The sequence below is a fragment of the Oxyura jamaicensis genome, chromosome 1, assembly GCF_011077185.1.
Source record: "Oxyura jamaicensis isolate SHBP4307 breed ruddy duck chromosome 1, BPBGC_Ojam_1.0, whole genome shotgun sequence".
NCBI classification, from domain to species: domain Eukaryota; kingdom Metazoa; phylum Chordata; class Aves; order Anseriformes; family Anatidae; genus Oxyura; species Oxyura jamaicensis.
The window spans coordinates 86,591,450-86,614,349 of NC_048893.1; the positions used below are offsets into that span (position 1 = coordinate 86,591,450).

Sequence of the window (22,900 nt, forward strand, 5' to 3'; positions counted from 1 at the left end):
TGCAAGGAGCCCACCTGCCTGATATGGATGTGCCTCCCAGCAGCACCAGCAATTAGCACATGCAGTAGAGGACCCAGGCAGGCTGCACCCCTCCTAATTGACTGAAGGGAGAACACTTGAACTTGCTCCAAAAGGAAGCAAAAGCTTCAGCCTTCCCTGCATTCATTGACTTGCAGAGCTTGCCCAAACGTGCATGTAGGCATCGGCTTGCAGACAGGCAATTTAGAGGAAGCAGAGTTAGGCTAGCACAAGTCAGTTGGAGATATTGACCCTTCTGGCAGTTTGGAGGCACACCTTGAGCTCAGCTTAAACATGCCTTTCTTCCCTTCTGCACTCTCTGGGGAAACTGGCTCTTCACTTCCCTTTGCAGTCATTATTTTCTTCAGTATGACTCATTCCAACTACAAGTCCATTATATCCTTCAGCACTGTCTATCTAGGCCCTGCAAGCCACACCACAGAGAATCCTGTGGAAAACAAAGCAGAGCACCTACACCGCTTCCATATAGGTAGTTCCTGGGACATACTATCAAAGAATCTCATTTCTGTTTTTAACCACACAAAGAATTTACCAAAACGTTCTTTATTGTTCCAGTGTCACACAGGTTGCAATAGTCCAGTTTAGCTTAGGGCAAAGCCGTAGACCAATACAAAAAGCAAGATTCCCTAGAAAACAGCCACCCTCCCTCAGGTGATGATGGCACTGAGATAGATTAGTGCTGTGAAGAGCTCTGCTGGCAAAACACAGCTCACACACACACAAGAAAGAAATCAAGAGCAATTCCTGAGCAAACAGATGGAGCAGGCTGCCTGACAGCCTTCAGTACAGTGTTACATTCATCACAGCAGTGAGTTCAGGTGCTTTGTAGTGAGTTATCATGGAAGAGTAACTGTTTGCAAAATGAAATAGAGGTTTTAGCTTAAAAGTTTCCCTATATTCACGGCATAGGGCAAAGTCGGCTTAGCAAGGAATGTAAACAGTGCCACAAAATGACAACTGCAGGTGCAAAGGAGGAAATGCTAGAGGCGTGATAGTGCTTCAACATTTATTTTCCCCAAAGACACATAAAAGAATTAAAACAGCTCTAAAAACCACAATGTTTTATAATACTTCACAATACATAAATACTAACTGTGCTTCCTGCTTAGACTAAGCAGCAGGGAAGTCTCTTATTCAGGCCTTTATGTCAGAAAGTGCATAAAGCTGTTTAAGTTATTCAGGTACAGAACAAGTGGCAGGAGAAATGTATGGCGGAGTCATTCCAGTTTAGTCCAAGACTGGGAAATTCTCCTGAGAGGGATGTTCTGCTGTTGGTTGGAAGCCACGTTCAGCAGATACTGCTCGCACTGAGTACAGATGTCTGCAGTCAGCCAGTCTGCCATGGTCCTCGAGTAACAGCACAGAGGCCGTGCTAGGCAATGGGGCTCCAAAATAACAGGCACACTGGAGCAGGAGAGGGAAAAAAAATAAAAAAATAAATCAGGAAAACTGACCTAGGTAGCTATTAGAGGGTATGGAGCTTTTCTACCCTTCCCCCAGGCCTGATCCAACATTAAGTGATTTAATTAAATGCATGAGTTCAGTGGGGCAGTCAGCTCCACCTGGGGAAGCTACTAAGCACCAGAGCAGCTTCATTTACTGACACCTCTCTGTTGACTAACACATCCATCAGCCCTTTAGCTGAAATGCTATCTGTGATTGGTACAAGGTTATGACTGAATCCTTACAGCATGTGCTGTAGGATGTTTCTTTGACATCTGGAAGGATGGCAGTAACACCATCACTCAGACCTCTTCTGCAGCATCTGCAAAGGACTGCCAGTGATAACGTCGGTAGTAAATACTGCCCTGAGTTTTGGCCACTGAGGTGAGAGCATTTGAACCAGAAACCACTGTGGCTATTTTGATTACGTTAAAGAACGGTTTCAGAGAGAAGATACCTGTTCACCCAGTGGAACATATACAAACATGTATTTGGAAAGAAGAGAACAGAAGGTATGTTTCTACTCCTAGATATTACACTTATACTCACAAGGTCTGCCTTTTCCACTCAGACCTGTCAGAAGCTTATTTTGCTATAATTCCCTTTTCAGGGACAGAAAGGAAAGGGTATATTAGTATGTGTGTGGGAGGACTAAGGAAACCATTTGTTGTGTTGCTCTTCAGTTATACCTGAGACCATTCACATATTTTTAGTTCTAGGGAAAGAGAAGCTATTGCTGGGTTGTAGTAACACACCCACAGCTATCATGGATATAGAATGTAATGGAGTCTGGAAATTATCATACAAATTAAGCTATCAGAAGTAATTTTATGTCTTGGCTAACATGGACACTGCCGAATCAGTGTTGGAAACCTGACAGCTACAGAGTAAAATGGATTTCACAGCACCTACACATCCTCCCTTTGGTCATCTACAACCCATAATGCTTTCAGAGAACTGTAGATCCATTAGACCAGTAGCTAGATGAATCATCCAGCATAACATTCAGTTGACCAGCACAGGACTACACAGGGCAGTTGCTATCATGTTTGTTGATTTGCATATACAAGTAACAGGTACCACCTTTCAAGGTGAAACCATATTTGTCCCGGCTTACCTAGAACACTCCCAGTGCTCTACTTCATGCAGCAGCTCTGAGTTCTTCTGCTCTTGAGTAGCTGGGTCTTCCTCTCTGGAGAGCCTCACAAGTTTTAAGAAGTGGAGTGGGAGATGAAGACACGTTCTGAAGGGCACGGACATCTACAATCACAGCACAAGTCACCCAAGTTCTCAAGGAAAACCTCCTTCTTAGCAAGAAAATTTGCATGGCATGTAGTTGATTTATTACTGCACTTACAAGATAAACATTAATGCAGTGAACTCCCTGACCCTTGTATAAATAGAGCACGGAGTAATCCCAACCACTTTACACAGGATCAAAGAAAGAGGAGCCAGAGCTGTTTCAGCTGAATAGTCTGTCTTTCCTGGCTGCTTTTGCACCTTGTATTATGACCTCTTTTCTTTTCTTAGAAAGAAAAGCTAGAGGGTAGATTTGAGGTATCAGTGGGGTGAAAGAAAGCTTCCTATGACTAGGTGAGGTGCAGAAAATGAAAAAAAAAAAAAACTGAAAACAAAAAAGATTTGCTGTTTTAAAGACTAGACTTGCCTTGATGCAGCAGTCACAGCAGACGACACTAAGAGAAAAAAATTCCCAGCATTATCATTTGAGTAAAGCTCAGCAGATACCAATGCTGTAGCTAAGGGTGACTTTCCCAAAGCGGCCTTAACATGTGATTGTGGCACAATCACTTGATGGCAAAGCGAACAAGTCTAGAACACCCCATTTGGTTTTCCAGCCCTCCTATTTATGGTAGTTTTAGTCAGCTGAAGCACATCAGCATTCATAGCTTGAAGGCATTGTCTGTAAGTACCCCCTGCTTTTCACCCAGCACTAACACCAGTTACTAAACTCCCAGTGGTTTGCTTGAAACCAGTTCAGTGCTTTGCTGCTGCTTCACATAGATTTAAGTGAGCCTGAAGGAAATAAATTCTTCTCTCCCATGAGGAGAAAACCCCTGACAAATAAGTAGACGCTATTTGGTCCAACTTCTTTCCCAGTCACAAGGTCTGGAGTTCGCTTTTCCAGTCCTAAATGGAAGATTCTGCTGCAAAACCTCTCAAGCCCTTGACTGAAGTGCAACCTACAGAGTAAAACGAATGGAGTAATTGCTGAGAAGAATCAAGTCTACTGATAGCACAGTAAATTCAGTTATTGCTAGCTTAATACTAGGAGTTAATACTGGTACCACTTCAGGGGCAAGCTTTTCCATCTTCTCTGCAGCTGTAGACACTTCAGCCGGGCTTGTGTAGTAAGGCAAAACTGAAAGGCTAGGGAACCCGTTCCCATCCAAGTGCTACAACTGTTTGAACACTGAGTATTTCAGTACTGTTCTTTCACTCTTCTCCCTCCTCATTCAGTCCTTTTGTACCAGCTCACCTGCTGCAGAGGTAACAGCTGTAAGGCCACTTAAGAAACATCTGCTTACGGCAGCTGAAACAGATCTGTGGAATGGAAAGTTATTTGTGAATGCCAACGGGAAATATCTTCCTACCAACAGCATCCACTGCCTGCCAAAGAGCAAGCATATAAACTAACCTTCTAAAGGCTTTAGATCCACATACAAAAACAGAGATCCAATGACGGATAGCGGAGAGACAGGAATTAACGGCTAAAAAGGCAAAAAGAGCCTTATTTGTAAGCCTGTGTTTTTATGATGCAGAGGTTTGGGGCAGCTGCCAGACAACAGGAGTTTAAAAAAAGGCTCTTGAACAAACAATAGCTGTATTGTGCAAGAGTGTAACAGTAGCTAGTTAAGAGAGGGAAGAAGAGAGACATTCTTTGAGGTAGACTGCAGCAATCCCAAAGAGATTAAGTCAGGGCAACTTTGAATCCAATCCTGAAGCAAGAAAAAAAATGAGTCATAAGGAAGCTGATGAGTCGCTTGAACTTTATAAAAAAGAACATTCACACACAGCTGGCAGTCAGAAGTGATACTATCTTGAGAAACAGAGCTTGAGAAAGCTAAAAAAACTCCAGCAGCAAGAACACAAAGGGGGTAAGAGAGCCATTTTAGCATAGGCAGAGAGAGGCAAGTTAAAGCAGGGTCGGCGAGTAAGGTGAGAAGAAAACGGATCCAGGAGCACGAGATAAAGAGGGTGGGGAAATATCAGAGCTGCACTAGCAGAACTGTCTGCTAAGTAAAGTGAGGGCAAGAAGCTGGTCCTCAAAACAAGCCTCATGAACCTCTTCACATCTGTGATGCAAAGGGCTTGCAATGAAGACATCTACTCTAGGGGGGCTTGATGGAACAAGCCCTCTAGAGCAGACTGGGTGAACAAACAAGTGGGCAGCCAGCAGTCCTGTGCTGCAGGTTGTTCCCTGCCCCCTCCTCTCCTCAGCCTTTGCATCCACTGCTCAGCAGGGTGGTTCACATCAGTACAACTCAGCTGTGGGAGTTAACAGCCTTTGCTTCACCAAGTACCAAATCCCAGTCGATATTTTTGTGATTTCAGAGCTGGCCAACAGGAACAGTTCTGATCACAGAAATAACAGTCAAGAAGTATTTAGCAATGGCTGGGTTACTTCCTAGGCAACTTACACAGCGTATGTTTGATTAGAAGTCATCACAGCACAAATATTAAAAGATTTCAACAACAAGGAGAAGAAACTTACCTTTGCTCTTGAAGAGACACCATCACTGCCTCCTTGGGAGAAGCCTTCCCCTTCCAGCACTCTCATTGCATATCTGGTTCCAATCAGTTCAGCAATGGTTGGTGATGTCCACGTCCTAGGAAGGTGACAGTCCTATCCAAAGACAGGAGTTAAGCATCAGGGAAAGCTGAAGGCACATGTATTTGGGGAAGTCATCTTCAAAATCGGGTCCCAGGAGGCTCAGCAGCGTTTGTCCCCAAAACGCAGTTCTGCTAGCGATAGGCAGTAGGCGTTGACTGACAATACTAGTAAAGAACACTACGGGGAGCCCTGCTGTAGTTTTTAAGCTTATAGACAAGAATGCAGGCAGCTTCCTGAAGCAGGTCCTTCGGTCCCCATAGCAGTTAATCCCATCTCCACAGCCAGTCTCTTGGGACTTCTCTCCTGGGATACAGAGCACAGCAAAGGTGGCACCCTGGCCCCTCCTCACCTAGGCACAGCGTCCCTTTCCTCAGTGTGACGCTCTTGCCTTATCTTTCCCAAGAGAGCCGTCAGCCCACACAAATGGGGGATATGGCTTGGTTGTCAACCAGGAAAGAAAAGTGCTTTTATCTAGTGCTTTTATTTGTCAGGGCAGAACAGGGCTAGACCACGATTCAGAAGGTGGCACAAAAGAGCACAAACCCAGCATCACTCCCACATTTAAAGTCTGATCACTTCAACACTACATACATTTAGAAGTCACTGATGCTTTGCTATCTACATGTTGTCAGCCACTTGGTTCCTCTTAATGCAGCTGAAAGGATGCTCGTGAATGTATAGAAGTCTAGACAGAGGGGAGATGGAGAATGCACGACCATCCCACTGCCAACCACAGGCTGCTTGAGGAAGCCTTAACAGATGCTTTCAAGTAATGAAGTTGCATTTTTGTCTTACATGAGCAAGGACTCTTTCATATCATTCAAACTGAACTATAAGAAAACCCCACAAGGACACTACAGCATACATCCTTGTTTTACACTATCTCCAAGGAAACAATAAATATCCCAACTTCAGATTAGCACACAATGTGGCTTAAGTAAAACCAATGTAACGTGATCACTGCATGCACAAGGTTCAAGGTACATCTGGTGGTGACTCCAGAATGCATCAGAACAGCTTGCCAGCTGATATGCCCTACTTACAAGTTCCCTGCTTTGAAGGCCACTCTCTAAAGATTTGGATCTTCCTCTGTAAGGAGGCAGCTGCTGTTGGCCAGTGTTCAGGAAACAGTCAGATTTGATGCCTGCTAGCGTGGGTGCACTCATGGGAGGATGTGTACAATCTGCAGTGAGACCTGGGCAGGAAGAGAGAGTTTTGGATTACAGAAGAAAGGAGTGGCAGCTTCTAAATATTCTCCCCAAAAGGTGACTGCTCAAGACCCCTCCTTCTGAAAGCAGCAAGGCCTACTTTCCCCCACCCTCAACCTCCATCTGCCCTGATCACAAAAAGCAGAGGTTACAGTAATTACGGTTGTCAGTAGAGTGATGAGTTTTCAATAGTTAGCACCATTTAGCTAAATAAGATCACAGTGCACTTTCTTCTTGAACATTTGAACAGTTCATTTAGCTTTTACTGTGATTTCCAGTTATGCCTTTGGGGACACGCTATCATTGTTTTGAAGCTGCAGGAGCCATACAAGCTTTAGTCAACTGCGGAGGAATGGTTTTCTAAGTGCATCTCCTTAAATTCATTACTTGGTGTTGGAGCTTCTCCTGTCAAGTGTCTTTAGGTGAGCAGAGAGGTGTAGCACAGTGAGCCCCAACCTAAGGCTTTAGCAGCCCAGCAGGCACTGATGCTGACTGTGCTTTATCACCACCTGGTTTGAATTTGCAGCAAAAAGGATACTGACCTGTGCTGTTGTCGGACACTACTGATGACCTGGCTGAGGCAAGGTGGGTGCTGGAAGACAGCTTGGGAGTAGGTTCCTGTAGATCAGAGGACAAGGGGTTCTTAAGCTGCATACAAGAGAGACCAAGTCCACTTGCTCAGAAGTGCTGCTGCTAAACAGAACCCAGGACCCAGAACTGAACAGATATAGTCCAAGGCTCAGTCAGAAGTGGAGGGGAGAAAAAAAAAAAAAGTAGTACATTTAGAAACTTTGTGTTCCCAGAGGCAATTACAAGTTAATTCCCCCCAGCAAGGAAGCTCTGGTCAAGCTGGTGAAATTTCAGATTCCTCTGTTATCTCCCTCACTTAGCTCAATGCAGATTTTCACTTTATCTGGTCAGGAACCAAATTCACTAGATTCTTCCTTTACAGCTTTCAGAGTACCTTGCCATTTCCTTGGCTCCGGCTCACACGTAGCAACACTGGAGAACAAAAAACTATGCCCCAGTAACCCAGTTTAAACCTAATGCTGTAGGCTAGACAGCATTTCCTAGCTTTGCTAGAGAAGTAGAAACACAATTCGACCATATTGCAGTCTCCATAAAGAAGGTCCTTCCAGCTTACAGTAATACACCAACCACGTGCTCCTCAAACACTCCTACAAGTAGCACGGACTTGTGCAAATATAGCTACATTTTTCTGCTTTTATTAATTCATATCCGTTTTCCTCAGTTAAGCAATTGTATTCCAGGCAGATGTTTACAGAAAACAGATTGCTGTTTGTTTGCCAGAGCATCTGTGCTAGACATGATGTGTTAGGGCTCAAATTCTGTTCCACAGAATTTCCGACTACGCTCAGACTGAATCCCAGACTCAAGCAGTGAAGCTTTTCATGAGTAGTCTGTGGAGTTAAGGAACCCAGGGACCACATATCCCAGTTTACTGAAGAATGATACTCCCTTAGTTGCTCCACAGGCAGAAGAGTGGGAATTCACCAGTAAAGTTGGTTCCAGAAAATAAATCAGGTGAAGTGCAAATAAGTATTCCTAGCAATCGCCTCACTGTGAGGTAAAGTGAGAGTAGTTTTGGCCCATATTTGTCAAACTTCTGTGCGTATCAAGACTTCCTCAAGCCCTAGCTTTAGAGACCAGATCAGAAGTTAGTTTTTATAGGCTGCAGTCATGCCACAATGAAGTGTTTAAATATCACATGAGCTTCTGTAGAGGCAAGGACTTCAGTGAACCTAATAACATCATGTTTATTCACTTTAGAGGGGCAAGATTACTCACACTAAGATTTAAACCTCATGTTCTAGGATGTGTGCGTACAGATCCAGAGCCTATACCAGATTATTTACCTCTCCAGTCCTTTCATTTAAAGCCTTACCTGAACTTCTGGTCCCAGCTGCTGTGCTATAGCGTTGACAGTTTTAAACTCTGTACTGGCATCTTGAAATGTTAAGAAACAATCACTTGGAGATCTCAAGGAGATTTTGGGCATCAGAGGCATTTCTGAGGGTTGGGAGAGGGGAAGAAAAATACACACACACAGTAAGATACTGTGCTGTGGCAAGAAAATAACAGATTTTATACCCGCGTATCAGAATTTGGTATTTGGTTTGACTTTGTTCTCTTAGGTAGCCTTTAGTTTCAGGTGATGGTTAAAATCTTGTTCTCTAACTTAGCTGACAAATTTGAACCCCCTAAAAAAGGGATAAGTTGAAACATTTTCAAGTCTTAATGTGCCACAAGCAGATTTTCTAGAAAATTCTTATGCCATATCACCTTTATCAACATAAACTTTGCATTCCCATCTTCCTTGTATTATATGCTACGGGGGAGAAAAAAAAAAAAGTGGGCTTTCATTTCAAAGGCCATCCATTATTTTTTGTCAGTCGTGACTTCACTTGGATCAGGTACCTTTGGGCCTGCCCCCACTTTCCCTTGCTGTGGATGGCCAAAGCATCTGTGGTTGTTTTATTTCTGCCAGGAGCTGTTCGTGCCTCCTGGACTCCTGCGGCACGCACTCTTTCAGCTTCCTCTGCAGCACCTGCAGGCAGAGCATAGCACCAGAAAGAGCCAGTAGAAAGAGTGAGACCAGTGGTGACAACTCCATCTTCAGCAATGGCACTGTTCTACAGCTGCCTCTCACTAACAGAGGGCACTGGGCCCTGTACACTTGTGCTTTCCATACCTTTTTCTAGGTTTTTGAAGCATGTGAGAAGCTTTAGATAATGTGTTTCCTGTAGAATACCTTTACCAACTCCCAGATTAGAGAGAAAGCTTGATCAAAGATTATGGGGTATTTTCAGGACCACAAAGTGTTCCAGATGGAAGAAACAGCAACAGAAATAGGGAGACTGATCAGCTTTCTCCTCTGAAGATTTGTCACCTACCATATTCCTAACACGGCCTGTTGGCAGAGGGTCTGCCCAGAATTTAAGCATGGTTCATAAATGCCTCTCCCAAACCCAAGCCAATAACTAAGACATTAACTCCATATTACTAGAAAACATCCCGTCAGCTCTGAGGTCATCTTGTTTTGCTCTCATTAGATGCAGCACCAGGTCACCTACAGGTTTTAGATGAGGCTTGGGAGCAGCTACATCATCACTGGGGGTCCTGCGTTTTTGCTCGATGATCACCTGAAAGAACAGAAGTTATGCTTCAGCAATAAGGTTTTCTCTGCTCCTTGTACATCCTTCTAGTCAGTGGCACAGTGAATAGTCAGGATTTGGGAATGGGGAATGTGGGGAAGGCATAAAAAATGGCACAGGGAAATACAGAATGATGAGGTGCTTGCTGCAGAGGGGAGCACCGCAGAAAAGAAGTCAAGCTGTACGTGCACACCTTTAGCTACCTACTTCTCTTATTCTTACTTGAAGGCTATGCTATTTACCACCCCCCCCCCCCCCCCCCCGGTGTACAACTGCAGAACACGTGGGAGTGCAGGTAGAACAACACAACAGCTTCCCACACTAGCTGGGCTTTCATTCATTTGCAAATTAGACCACTGTTCGCTACAGAAGTTTAAAGTAGCGGATGGGGAAATCCTCGCTTAAGAGCTTTCACAAACAAAGGCCTAAGTAGTAAGTACTCCATGCTTTCTTCTAGCATTTGTGACTTCAGATTCAAGCTTGTGCTTCTCATCAACCCCGGGAAGAAAAAAAGAAATCAAAAGGCAGTTCATCCTGCCACCTGGAGCTACAGTTTTGTACTGCACAGTGCAATGATTCTGTCGTGCATTGCAAAAAAATGCAAGTAGTTGTGATGTATTTTCTCCCTTCTGCTACTATCCATTTATTTATTGAACAAATTATCAGTCTCCAGACAAATGCCAGAGCCTTTTCTGAAGGCTGGAGACACAGCCAAGAGAAGTGAGAACTTCTGTAGGGGCGCATGGTTTAGCTGCAGCTGTTAACCCTCTGCACTCAAGGAGCACCATCAAGGAGGGAAAAAAAAGCTGATGTCTAGCATGGTAAGCAAACTTTGCACTTTTTAAAATATTGCTCTTTATTACAAGTAGAGTTGTCTCATCTTCTGCCAAGATGTCTGTTTGCAAAGCACGCCAATGCCACAAAGCCTTATGCCAATGTTTTAGATCTGCTCATCACTCCCAGCTCAAGCTGCAGCAAGTGAACAGCATCCCAAACCTTCAGAGGCACTCAGTCAGTTTTGTATCCGGGCATCTTCAGCACCATCAACATTGCTGGAAGCCCCTACCTCTTGAGTCAGCACCACAGCCCCTGGAAGCAGTTTGGATTTAGTTTTTTTTTTTTTTTTTTTTTTTTTTTTAAACCTTGCCTAAATTCCTGCAGCAGCCTGTATACACTGCCTACAGGCCTCTGCCCGAGGCCGAGCAGAGCACTCGCTCAAAAGTGATTTTATACTTTAATGCATCCCGCAGCAGCTGAAAAGGCAAGAAAAACTAGTAAGAAATGCCAGACAGTACAGCTCTAGTAGCCTGTAAAGACAAACGTCTGAGGAAGAAAGCATAAGCAGGCAAACGTCTGTTTCATGGAGCTGCTGCCCTGGAGGGAGAACAAGCTTACCATCCAGCTTCATAAAAGTCTGGCTACTCCTGAAATAAAACGGTACTGGAAATAAAGTGTTTAGATGGATAAATGTGGTGATCAAATATTGAGCTGAGAGGAAGCTCCGGACAGTTCTGGACTAGGAGTACCTTTGAGAAAGACTTTAAAACAAGATTTGGGGAACAGGTTTCAGCAAGGATTGTTTAGAAACCAAGTAATTACAGCAGGTGGTTTCAAAGCTGTCCACGGACTGTAGTCGGTCAGTCACTCACCTTCCGAAGGTTGTACCTCTTGTGCTGAATGTCATCCAGAAGTAATTCATAGGGGGAGCGGGCACGCTCTTTGAGCGGAGCAGGGTGCTGTGGCCGTTCGGTGGCCTTGCGCAGCCTCACACCACCCTGCAGCTCACAGATGACACTGGGCCACAGGGGTGCCTAGGAGAGCCCAGGGAGGGACAAGTCAAGAGCAGGCAGAAACACACAGAGCAGCATTCTCACCCTCCCTGTAACAGGGCACACTTAGCAGCTGAGGTCTTGCAGAAAGATAGAAATGCGTCCTTAACAGCCCCCTTCAACCCACTTGCAGGGCACAGTACCAAGATGGAGAATTGCTTCTCTTTACAGAAGTCACTTTACAATAAGTGAGCTGGCTCTCCAGCTCATTCCTGAATTTTGTCATCAACTTTATGAACGTACTTCAGCAAAGCAGCTGCTCTTACTAGGTACCTAGACACATTTTCTTGAATAAGTACTTCTTGGAAGTACTACGGGTGCTAGACGATTTTTTTTTTGTTGTTCTGTTTTTTCATCCTTCTCCATTTTATTACCTCCTAGGAAATACTGAGAATGAAATCCCAAACCTTACCATTAAAGTCCTCTGAATTTTCAGGAACCAAGGACTGAAGGGCCCACGGACCAAAGAGAAAAAGAGAAGAAGAGAGACAGAGGGAAAAAGATCTCCACTTTTGCAGCTGCTTATGTTAGCTTTTTCAGCCTGGAGACACAATCTGATAACACTGACATCTGCTCATCCTCTTCCTGTATTAATACCTGTTTCCACAGGATGCTCAGGCATGCAGGATAACCCAACAAAAGTTGAGACAGGAAAAAAAAAACCATAATCCACTCAATAGCCTGTTTAGACAACATTGTAATGGAAGTGCTAAGTCAACAGCTTATCTGGATCCCAAAGGCAAATTGAGTAAGAACGAGTGATTGTATTATAAACAGTGAAAGGGAAGCAAAACATTTTAGAAAACTGCCTCAGAACAAAACTCCTGACTTGAATTCCTCTCCGTCTTTCACTTACAGGATGAAGCACCTTCTCTCAACTTACCCCTTCAGGTATCTTGGTATAATATCAGAAAAGTCTTATGCAAGCTCTGACTGATGGGCTGCCTTCAAGGAGGAAGCTTAGCTGGACTGTTTTAGCCAGGCTTTGGAACAGTTGTATCTCAACTCCAGACAAGCAGAGCCGTCAGACAGTAGCCACACACTAGCCACATCTCCTGGATTAACATAATTATTGTTTAGGTGAACACAAAAAAAAAAGTCTCCAAGTCCTACTGAAGAAAGAGCTGGGCAAACTGATCAGTGTTTGCTTCCTGTACAACACTAAACATATTTCATTCCGTTCAAGAGATGAATGGGAAGATAGCTGTTCCTAAGAGGTCTCAGTGCCTAGATTTCAAGGTGAAGAGTGTCTTCTGACACACACGGTAAGCTCTGCTGAGATGGTACAGCCCTGCACGATATCAGCTTGTGGCTTGTGTTTCGGAAGGCCTGTTTCAGAGCAGTCAGGATGGAAAAGCCTGGTCCACAGACAGCACTAACTGCTTGGCACCGCTCAAGGCATCAGCTCCAATCTGTGGGATCCCAGCAAAGTTGGCACCCTGGTTATTTTAAACTCAAGATTGTGTCAGAACGATGCAAGCAACTGGTGCATAGGGACTTGGAAACTAGAGGCAGAGGATTTGCAACAGACATCCTGCTTTTGGAATTTATGTCTCCTGAAGGAGCAGAGGCCAAATACACTGGCCTTCAGGCCACACGGCAAAGCCCATGTATTTATTCATGTATTCCCTGCAGAAAAGAGCATCAACTGCTGTTGATGAGTTTGTGGTTTGAGATAGCTTGCCAGTTTATTTTAATAGATCACAAAATTGAGAATATGCCCAAACACACATTTCACAAACATTTTCATACGAATAGTTTGAGCACGCTTCAAAGCAAGTGCTATTTAGACAAAGGGAGCGAGTCCACAAGTCTCTCGGGGCTTGCCGTTTGTCTCCGCAGACTCCAGTCTACAGTGCATTTGTTTATGCCGGGCAGAGCTCCAGCCAGAAGAGCTATTTGTTTCTGATTGAGCCCTAACTATGTAGGGCCTTGAAAAGAACAGAGTGAGTTGCTTTCTCCACCCCGAACACACAGTCCAAGATCCCCAGGACAGAATGGAGGACAAGAAAGGACATGAGCAGGAGGTAGGAGCTACATCTCCAGCCTCCCCCTATTTTCTGCCCTTTTTTTAGCCGCTGAAGCTCAAAAGGATGGTCAGAGCTACCAACTGCCTTCAGTCTCTCCAGCCCTGAACCAGCACAGACCCCACATACTAAAAGTGATCTCATCCACCTTACTCCTACCACCAACAGATCAGATTTCTGGGAGTTGTCAATCCAGCTACAGAAAGGAGCGGACTGCTTTTGGCAGGTATCAATTCCTGCCAAGATATGGAGTTTGGGGCTCATTTTCAGGAAGAAACAGCATGAGTAACTACTTGTGGACACTTATTCCAAAGAGTGCCTCCAATTTCACTTTTAGAAGTGGTTTAAATTGAACCACAAAGAGGCTCTTTGTGCAGAATAAGTGTCCGCATGAGGTAAACACATGAAATAATTTAACTTCAAGTTCACTCCCAGCTTGTTTGGCAGACAAGTCTTTAACCACTTAGGCTCTTGAATAACCTAAGAAGTTTTGTTGGTGTTCAAGCTCCCTTCTTTGTTTTTTAAAGAGTCATTGGAAAACCTCACAGAAGCATGGGTAGACAAAAAAAAAAAAAAAAAAAAAAAAGCCCAACCTACCATAATGAAGGAATTAAATCCCTTACCCACTGTTTTTCCTTTTTCTGCAGGGGGGTTTCCAGCAAATCTTCAACATCCATTTTTCTCAGACTCTGAGAAGCAAGCACATGAGGTCGTTACATTGTGCTGTCCAGGGCTTTCCCATCTATCCAGTATAAATTATTAACACTGAAAAGCTTAGAAGCCCCAAATACCCAGACATTCAAAAACTACAATAAACTACTACTGCAATGCAGAGACAGAAGCTATTAATGTCATCAAAATACACCGTCAGCTAGGTATTCTGTTTCTAGTGCAACGGGAAGATTAATTTATAATTAGATCAATTTATGCAGGTAGAAAGGATAGTAGCTAAGGGGTGATTGCAAATATACCTCTTTGGAGGTCTGGATGATGGAGACAAGCTTCTGAAGTTCCATGAATTCAGTAAAAAGACTCCTACAGGTCATTTCATAATGGCTCTTTGCCTCAGAAGGCATGGACAAGTGCTCCTCACAGGCCTGAAAGAAATGGAGTTATTTAAAAGAGATTTTGAAACGAAAAAAAAATGGAAGGCAGGAAGAAAGCAAAATTCAATTGCTTGATGTATGGTTAAAAGTCATCTTCCTCAGTTCCTTTGTATCTTTTTGTTTGTTCTCTTGCAGATACAGAGGAGCGAAGAAGCAAGATGCCTAATCTTATATGTACAACAACTTAAGTAGCGGTGTGTGACTTATCTATCTTGTTCTCCATAATTTGTGCTTTGAAATAAGTGCCTGGAAGGGAAAGCTTCCAACACACATACAAAACACAGCAGGTGCAGTCACTTCTCATGTTCTTTCTCCCCCTTGCTCCCCTACCCTGATCAGACTGGGGCATGAAAAGTTCCTTGTACCCTTAATTTATGGCTGAGAGGAAGCTGTTAATTTATGACATCAGAGTCCTCTTGCAGAGACCAAATATTATGGATATTGAAACAAGTCACTTGTCCACAGCCATCTAGGTATTGAATACGGCCTTTGGTGACTATTAACAGAAAACAGAGCTGCAAGAGCCATGCTCAGTCTTCCTTCTTAGTTCTTTTCCATAGGCACCTGAGTGCACCTAAAATGTTTTTGCCTTCCTCTTCTGATGGGAGAGCCACATGTTCCCTCTATGTCCTCCCACAAGCTACCCAGCTTTTCCCACAAAATGGTCTATTATCTTGGTTAACAGCATTGTTAACCTTCACCTCCTCCAAAGCTGCTGTATTTACTAAGCAGAAAGATAGAAACCTTGATAACATCCTGCAGGGTGACCGCTGGCTTCATTGCCTCGTCATCCAGTTTCAGCATGAGGCAGAGCAGCTTCTCCAGGGGTTCACTCAGTTCTCGCTCCACTTGGCTGTCGATTCCCCAGTCCAGGGCTTCATAGATCACCACTCCCAAGTACTCCAGCAGCTGCAGAGGCCGAGGAAGCAGTGCAGCACCAAGTATTGTTGTGAATGACCTTCACAGCCCTCAATTCCCAGCCATGGGGGGCCCTCTGCTGCCCCTCACTGCTGAGCACACCGCTTAGGGTGAGAAGAGCTCAAAAAACAACTAGGTGCTTATCAAGTAACCTGAAACACTCCCCAGATAAGCTATTTCAAGCTTTTAAATGATTTATCCAGCACCTCTAAACAATCTGTTACCAAGACAAAAAGTCTGTAGGCTATTCCACAGCAAGCAGCATCTGTGCACCTTGTTTCACAGACTCTTTGTTTTCCTTGAGTTCACTTCTAGCATTTTGTTTTGTTTTCCAGATTGCAGGGGACAGTGACTCCCACCACGCTCAGCAAGTATAAACACTTTGACAGTTTTAGACACCAGCCTCTCCCCGGCTGGCCTTCTACTACAGCAGAATTGTATCTGCACACATATGAAGGCAAAGAGACAGGTTTACCTTGTCCTCTGACTGCTGAATGCTGCCAACATCTGAAAGGGAAACAAGAGAGGAGGTAAGGGGAAGATAGCTGCGTAGACATTGATAAACAGCTTTTAGAATCCCTGTTGAGAGAGAGAAATTGGGAGAGTTCTTGGTAGTAAGGAAACAAATCCTTCTTGGTAAGGTCAATCCTACCGGAGGAAACCAGGTCTGCATTTTGAGACTGCTGCAGAGCAATACCAGATACTCTTTATTTACTCTGAGCATTAGCCCCAAACTAACTGCTGCTGGTTACTTCCTTTTGTCTGCTTGGAGGTATCTAACCACAAGGAAGGCCAGGGATGTTTATCTTCTTTCTTTACTACACACTCTTGCCCCCTCAGAGCACTGAACTCTGCAGTAGTGCAACTACATAAGACAAAGCTTGTTGCTGTCTGCTAGCTGCACACAGTGATAAAAAAGTCAGTTTTAGATTTGCTGTGAGAGTTAATACAAGGGAGCTATAGCTCAGAAGGTGAATGGAACTGGGCATAAAACAATCTGAGGCTTTATTTTGAATAATTTCTTTCAATGTAAGCTGTAACAAACTTTAATTCCAGCTATTCCCTTGAAATAAGTAACTCACTAAAGCATTACTTAAAAAAAGCAGGCTATACCTCTGCATCATCGCTCATCTACAGTCCTTTAAAATAAAAAATAGGCAGCAGAACAGCCTATAAAGTCAGAACACCCTGAAAAACATACAGAGGAGGAAAGAGAAAAAATATTTTCTCCCACTTTGCCCCTAAATTTCAGCCAGTTACAGTAACAACACCTAGCATCTTCAGCTGCTCGTGCTCTTACCAGACTTATGGTACACCCTGAAGGAAGCAGTACCATCAGCATGGATAAAGATGCTCCCAGGGCCTTTTATGAACACAGAATGGAGCGATGAGTACAGCCCCTGTGCCAATTGCTTCATTTTGCAGCAGCACTGAAAGCAAATAGCCCAGGCTTGCTCCTCACTTATGGGGTGCTCGAAGCACCTCAGGACCTCAGCTAGAGAGACCTTCGCAGCCTTCTGCTCACAGCACGGGGGCTCCATTTGCGCCTTCACACCTCATGTCCCAGGCTGTGCTCCCAGCCTAGGAACTCAACACCCCATCCCCAGGACAGCAGATGCTGGGGCAGCAGCCTTTTATCAGCTCTGCCCCCAGCTTTGCTCTCCAACACGTTCTCTCCCCCACAGGTGCCATCGTTAACGCCAATTTTGCCCCACATTTTTTTTTAAAGGGACGCCACTTTGACAGAAACAACGGGAAGCACACAGCGAAGGAGACTCCGAAAGAGAGACAAACTAGCGAGAGCGGCGTTCAGTTTAACTTTATTCCTTCAACGCGCCGCAGCAGCCGCTGGAGGGTGCCCGGCTCCCCTCAGCGGGTCCCGCCCCGCTCCGCCCTGACAGCGACAAGATGGCGGCGGCCGAGGCGGCGTGGAACCGGCTGGACGTGCCGTGGCCGGCCGGCAGCCGCACGGTGCCCCTGGCGGCCCGGCACCCCGCAGGTCCCCGGGGACGGGCGGGCGGCTTGGGGCACGGAGGGAGGGGAGGGGAGGCGGTCGGGTCGTGGCGGTTATGGCGGTTGCGGCGGTTGCTGAGTGCCTCCCGCCCGCAGTGAGGGGCCTGCCGGCGCTGCGGCGCCGCTGCGGGGCGGCCGTGCAGGGGCTGACCGGGAGAGGCCCGGCCGTCGAGGGACGCGTCCTGCGGGGCCTGCTCTACGTGTACCGCCGCAGGCTGCTCCGGCACCGGCCATACCTGGCCCTGCAGCAGGTGAGGAGGGGGCGCGGGGGGTCGGCGGCTTTCTGCGCCCCGGGGCCTCGTGGTCAGTCCCGGGGAGGCTGTGGGAGCACAGCTGGGCACGTGGCACATCGTGGGGATAAACATTAAAAAAAAAAATAAATAATAATAATCCATGCACCCACACGCAAAAACAGATTTCTCCATCAGGTGCATTTTGACCAACCTTAAGTCTCATCAGTTCAGTTCAGTTTGGGTTCCCAGGATCTCCACAGTCAGTGCAATTTGTAGGTAGGAGATGTTTCTCCTCAGAAGGAGCAGTCAGGCACTGGGATGGGTTGCCCAGGGAGGTGGTGGCGTCACTGTCCCTGGGGGTGTTCAAGGAAAGGTTGGACCTGGTGCTTAGGGGGTCTAGGGGGTGACATTGGTGGTAGGGGGTGGTTGGACCAGATGATCTTGGAGGTTAATGGTTCCAGGATCCTATGAATTTGCACTTTTCCAGACTTCTATAACTAGTAGTCAACCCTCTTTTGCTTGTACCAAGACCTGAAGCATGTGCAACTGTGCCTTTGAATGTAAGACTCATACAGGGCTTTGAATTTTAATTAATTAAAATGGAGGGGGGGGGGAGAGGGGAACAACCACAGGCGACTCCATCAGGTACTTAAGACAAAAACTGAACTCCTTACCAGTTTTCCAGTAAAGGGATTGTCACTATCTTCAGATAACTACGTTGAAATGAAACAACAATAGTTCTTACCTTCTTCATTCATTGCACTTTTTCATTTTTGAAAAACTAGTTAAATCCCAAAAGCCATTGTGTACTGCAGGAAAAACCATGCAGTACCTATTAACAGTGGCCTGCTCTAGCTCTTGACCTAATTCCTTATTCACAGAAGTGATTATCGTGACAGTTCTTAGACCAAGGCACTCACATCTCAAAACACCAGTTTGAAGGAATTTTCTTTTCTCCAGGTGGAACAATGCTTGAAGCGCCTGTGGAAGATGAACTTGGTGGGCAGCATTGAAACCCTGGCAGAACTGATTCCCAGGTAAGCATCATGATGCTCTGTGTTATATTGCCCATTGACTAAGTCTTCAGAGCTAAACGAGAAGATGATGCTAGATCATAACGATCTCCTTGTCTTTGTATTGCCACAGGAAAAATAAATCCCAGGCCCATGCAGAGTACTTAGTTCCCAGCCAGCCTATGCTGGAAACGGTGGCGGTGAAGGTACTGGGAGGCTGCAAGCTCATTCTGCGTCTACTGGACTGTTGCTGTAAAGCATTTCTGTATCCTTTTCTCACTACGTAAACACTTTTACAGGTCACCAGCAGCAGTTTATGAGACCAAAATAAGGTCTGCTGTAGGACCTGTATTGCTGATGGACTCAGCAGTGCAATTCATGTATGCAACTTGAAGTTTCTTTGATAGCCAAACATCGCATTTTCAAGTTATTGTGTAGGAACCTCAGGCTGTTGGCTGGCTGCTCCTCTCTCCTTGAGCAACCCAAAGTTGTGATACTCATCTCCCCAAGTTATCTAGGATATTGCCTTGCGAGCTGCCTCTAGTTGGTGCGCTCAGGAAGTTTCATTACAGGCTGCTTATTTTTTAACCTTAACTGGTGTAATCTTCAGCTTGTCCGTTAAACACCTCTGTTCACAAGAATACATACTTTTGAACACCGTGGCCTCGGGGTTGTTGAGCCGGCTATGGTTTGTGTAGTCAAGAGTCTTGTTTGTTGTCTGTCTGTTTGTCATGCCTGTCAGGGAGAAGGGCTTGTCATTAAAGTCTTGTGGCTGAGTGAGCTTTATTCAGCTGGGAGGAGAGGGGAAAAAGATCTTATGAATCAGAGATCCCTCGATCCTTTTGGACTTGATTCTAGCACCTGAAGAGTTGTGTAAGTGGAGAGCGACTTTTTGCATGCTGTTCTGGAAGGCTTTGTTCTTGGTTCATAGCAGACTTTATGAGGTGCTGGTAAAATCACAGCATTAATGCCAACCTGCCACAGACACTGGCATCTGATACTCTGCAGCAAGCAGTAAGTCTGCCTCATGCTGAAACAGAAGGGCTGTGATAAAGTTGTTCTACATCACTGCTGAATTTTTCAGGGAAATCCTCTTTGCTAGTCCTACACTCTGATCGTGAAAGGGGGAAGGTGTGTCAGCATGGGGAGCTCTGACTGATACTAACGGAAAACGTGGTGGTGGAGGGTAAAAACTGTATTGAGGGGGAGTAGAGGGAAAGGGCAGCTTGGGATCTCTTACATGAGCTTTTCCTCTCGAGCTGAAGGACTTTTTCAGTGAGTATAAGCACAAGGTCTTGCTAGAGGACACTCACATCTGTCTTCTCTCCTCAGGATTCAGTACAGATGCATATTGCAGAGCCTCATTTCCTTGTACGGTGTGCTGTCAACATCACTGCGCCTGGTGTCCGAGACCCAGCAGATGCCTTATATTAAGGGGTTTGCCTTCCCGTCTGATATCAGAAACTTTCTTGGAGCTGATCTTTCTTCTGAGGTGAAGAAGCAAAAGGCTAAAATCCTAGCAGCTAAACAACCCACCAGCTGGATGAAGAAGCTTTTCCCAGCCGTGCCAAAGGCAGCGTCAGAGGCCGGGAAAAAGAGAGGCTTTGTGACTTGTGTGAATGCCGTGAAAAACTCGAGCATCCCTACGGATGTTGGAGAGCCAGTTCTGGTGACCAGACAGAACAGAGGTAAGGTCTTGTACCATGGTGCCACTGCTTTCTGACAGCTGAGACTGACTGCAACCTCTGCTCAACACAGCCGAGCACTATACTACACATGGGGCATTTCAAGTACAACTCCCCTCTCCTGTCCTTGGAAGAGGAGGAGAGTGTTGAGTGCAGGAGTGAGCCTGCTGAGGCTGCAGAAGAGCTGAGAGCTCAGCAGGGCAAAGCGTTAGTGTCTGTGTGCAAAGACTTAAAACTCGTAACCTCATAACAGGAACTCTCCTCTCTTTCTTCAGGAAAGCACCTGGGGCTTGATGTGAAGAGCTTACTTAGACCATCCAGACCTCCGACACAGGAGGTTTGTGTGCCACCATTTTACACATTTGTTATTTTTACTTTAAAGATCCTAACACGCTGGTGTAACTTATAAAAGGTAACTATTTGTTATTCTTTGTTTCAGGATAGATACATTACATCAACACCTTTTAAAGCAATGTCAGAATCGCTTTCCTGTTATATGGCAAAATTACAGCACACCGGGTCTCTCATACAGATGTTTCAAACAGCTGAGTCTTTTGGGGAGCTGTCAGAGGCACTCAGAAAAGCTATTCTGTGGTGCAAAGGCAACAAACTCAAGCCAGCAGCTTACTTTCTGCGTAACAAATTGTTGAAAAGCAACCGGCTACACCATGTGGAGGCACAAGGATGCAGGTATTTTGCACGTGTGGGGGGTTTCTGGATCTGGCACTACATCTTAATGTTGTGTTTTGCTGCAGTGCAGATAAATGGAGTGATCTAACCTATTTCCTTGAGCTTAAACAGGATCACTATTTCAGGGCACTACACCTTCTGATACGAATATTCTGTTTGGTTTCTTTTGTGAGAGGATTTAAAAGGTTAACAGATGCACAAATACAGAATAAAGAGGGAGAGTGAAAATGCAATTTTCACAAGCATATAAGTGGTTACTGCTAGATGATGTAAAAGGTGCCAGGCTTCTTCAAAAAGCCCGGGCTACTGTTGTACAAGCTGTTGTTGTATCTCATGGGTGTGACAAGTAAAGTGGCACAGAATGCCAATAACTAGATCTCTGAAAACACCAAATGTAACTGTTAACAGCTACTAAAAGTTCTGCTTTGTGCACCTTCCTTCCCTTAAGCCTGCAGAAGAAGTTGTGCTGTGTCAAAACCTCTGTCTGCAAATACCTCCTGTATGGCTCACAGAGCACGCGCTGGCCGAGGCAGTACCTGGGGGCACGGCTCTGGCAGAGGAAGATGAAATCGTCCAAGCGCTTGAAGAGAACTCGGACTGCACAGCAAAACCAGCCTGAGCCTTTTGCAGTCTGTGAGAATGGGGCTTTACTCACCACTGGGCCTTCAGGTCAGGCTGGCCCTTCCATTGCTTGCACAGCATCTGACAAACTGAGCGTGGCAGGGACCCCGAAGCGGCCGCCGTTGAGAGAAAGCCCTGGCTCCATGCAGGAAGAAGACTCTGACAACATGGATATTGATTCTATCTTTGCTGCAATGGGGGTCTGATCCTGGACTGAGAGGATGAGGGGTGTCTTTTTTCTACGTAAAACTCTCAGAATACTTACAGTGTTTTGGTAACTCATACGCTAAATTCTGCTAAGAAAATAACTAGTATATTTTTATAAAATAGCATTTTTTTTTAATGGAACAATGTTCAAAACAGATGAGCAATCTTTCGCCTTTCACCTAGACTTTTCAGGAACAGCAGCTTTGTGTTACCTCTTATTTAAAGTCCTTTCTCTGTTGCTGCACCATCAGCTGCAGTGCAAATAATTACCACCTAAGGCAGAGGGCTGCAGCTGATCACGTGCTGCTGCTGCTTAGGACCAAAAAGTTAAAGCTTTCTTGGAAAAGTGTCACTATACTCCTCCTTTGCTGCCTCATGCAGGTGACAGCCTTGTCTTGCAGTATTACTGCTGTTCAGTATTTATTGTCCTCGTCCTGAAATGGGGTTACCTGAATCATGCTGTTCCAGAAATGGGGCAAAACACAGGCAGGGCCTGTAAGAGTAAACTTACCCATGAACTTGCCTCCCACTGTCCTGAAGTCTTCTCAGTGTGCAATTTCTGCCTGCTTGGCAAGGTAAGGTTGAGCTATTCCACCACATACTTATGAAGTAACGTTAGAACAAGCAGTGAGGTCAGTGCTTTCCATCAGTTGCAAGCCAAAGCCTAAGTCTCAGGATCAGCATCACCAGGAAGCTACATAGAAAAAATTCTCAGAACAAAGACTAAGCAGCTTTAGAATAACTGCCCAGAAGGGGCAAAAAAGATGTCTAAGTGCAAGTAAATCTAGAGCAGGTTAACTTCAGCTTCCTAATTTTACTTCCGGTAAAAAAACGAGAGA

At 45.2% G+C, this 22,900-nt stretch overlaps 2 protein-coding genes across 5 annotated transcripts; one reads left to right on the plus strand and one right to left on the minus strand.

The window, feature by feature from the left end:
* Window positions 1-566: 566 nt before the first annotated feature.
* On the minus strand, window positions 567-17,223 carry LOC118160718 (protein spire homolog 1-like). Of its 2 annotated transcripts, XM_035315650.1 has the most exons (16): window positions 16,900-17,223; window positions 16,075-16,106; window positions 15,426-15,590; window positions 14,547-14,672; window positions 14,199-14,264; window positions 11,369-11,530; window positions 9,639-9,707; window positions 8,983-9,112; window positions 8,450-8,574; window positions 7,086-7,161; window positions 6,379-6,530; window positions 5,216-5,347; window positions 3,980-4,044; window positions 3,149-3,176; window positions 2,600-2,742; window positions 567-1,443 (listed from the first exon to the last, which is right to left on the minus strand). In XM_035315650.1, the coding sequence occupies exons 1-16, from the start codon at window positions 17,138-17,140 to the stop codon at window positions 1,257-1,259; spliced, it is 1,899 nt and encodes a 632-aa protein (XP_035171541.1). In that variant the 5' UTR covers window positions 17,141-17,223; the 3' UTR covers window positions 567-1,256. The 2 variants fall into 2 exon arrangements, 1 of the variants encoding a protein (XP_035171541.1); XR_004747644.1 differs by lacking the exon at window positions 3,149-3,176 and having other exon boundaries at window positions 1,305-1,443.
* Window positions 17,224-17,369: 146 nt separating this feature from the next.
* NEPRO (nucleolus and neural progenitor protein) lies at window positions 17,370-22,893 on the plus strand. Of its 3 annotated transcripts, none has more exons than XM_035314904.1 (9): window positions 17,370-17,622; window positions 17,661-17,863; window positions 18,806-18,882; window positions 18,992-19,123; window positions 19,469-19,546; window positions 20,191-20,546; window positions 20,819-20,880; window positions 20,983-21,233; window positions 21,682-22,893. In XM_035314904.1, exons 1-9 carry the CDS (start codon window positions 17,508-17,510, stop codon window positions 22,058-22,060), a joined length of 1,653 nt encoding a protein of 550 aa, XP_035170795.1. In that variant the 5' UTR covers window positions 17,370-17,507; the 3' UTR covers window positions 22,061-22,893. The 3 variants fall into 3 exon arrangements, with proteins under 3 accessions (XP_035170795.1, XP_035170796.1, XP_035170797.1); XM_035314905.1 differs by having other exon boundaries at window positions 17,370-17,598; window positions 17,709-17,863; XM_035314906.1 differs by lacking the exon at window positions 17,370-17,622 and having other exon boundaries at window positions 17,662-17,675; window positions 17,709-17,863.
* The last annotated feature ends 7 nt before the right edge of the window (window positions 22,894-22,900 follow it).

Coding starts and splice junctions, on each gene's coding strand:
- LOC118160718 (XM_035315650.1), bottom strand. CDS start 17,140: ATGGAGCCCCCGTGCTGTGAGCAGAAGGCTGCGAAGGTCTCTCTAGCT. Junction 15,591..16,074: donor TTCAGCAGTCAGAGGACAAG/GTAAACCTGTCT, acceptor CGGCCTCTGCAG/CTGCTGGAGTACTTGGGAGT. Junction 1,444..2,599: donor GAGCACTGGGAGTGTTCTAG/GTAAGCCGGGAC, acceptor CTCCTGCTCCAG/TGTGCCTGTTATTTTGGAGC.
- NEPRO (XM_035314904.1), top strand. CDS start 17,508: ATGGCGGCGGCCGAGGCGGCGTGGAACCGGCTGGACGTGCCGTGGCCG. Junction 18,883..18,991: donor CTGGCAGAACTGATTCCCAG/GTAAGCATCATG, acceptor GTATTGCCACAG/GAAAAATAAATCCCAGGCCC. Junction 20,547..20,818: donor GGTGACCAGACAGAACAGAG/GTAAGGTCTTGT, acceptor CTCTTTCTTCAG/GAAAGCACCTGGGGCTTGAT.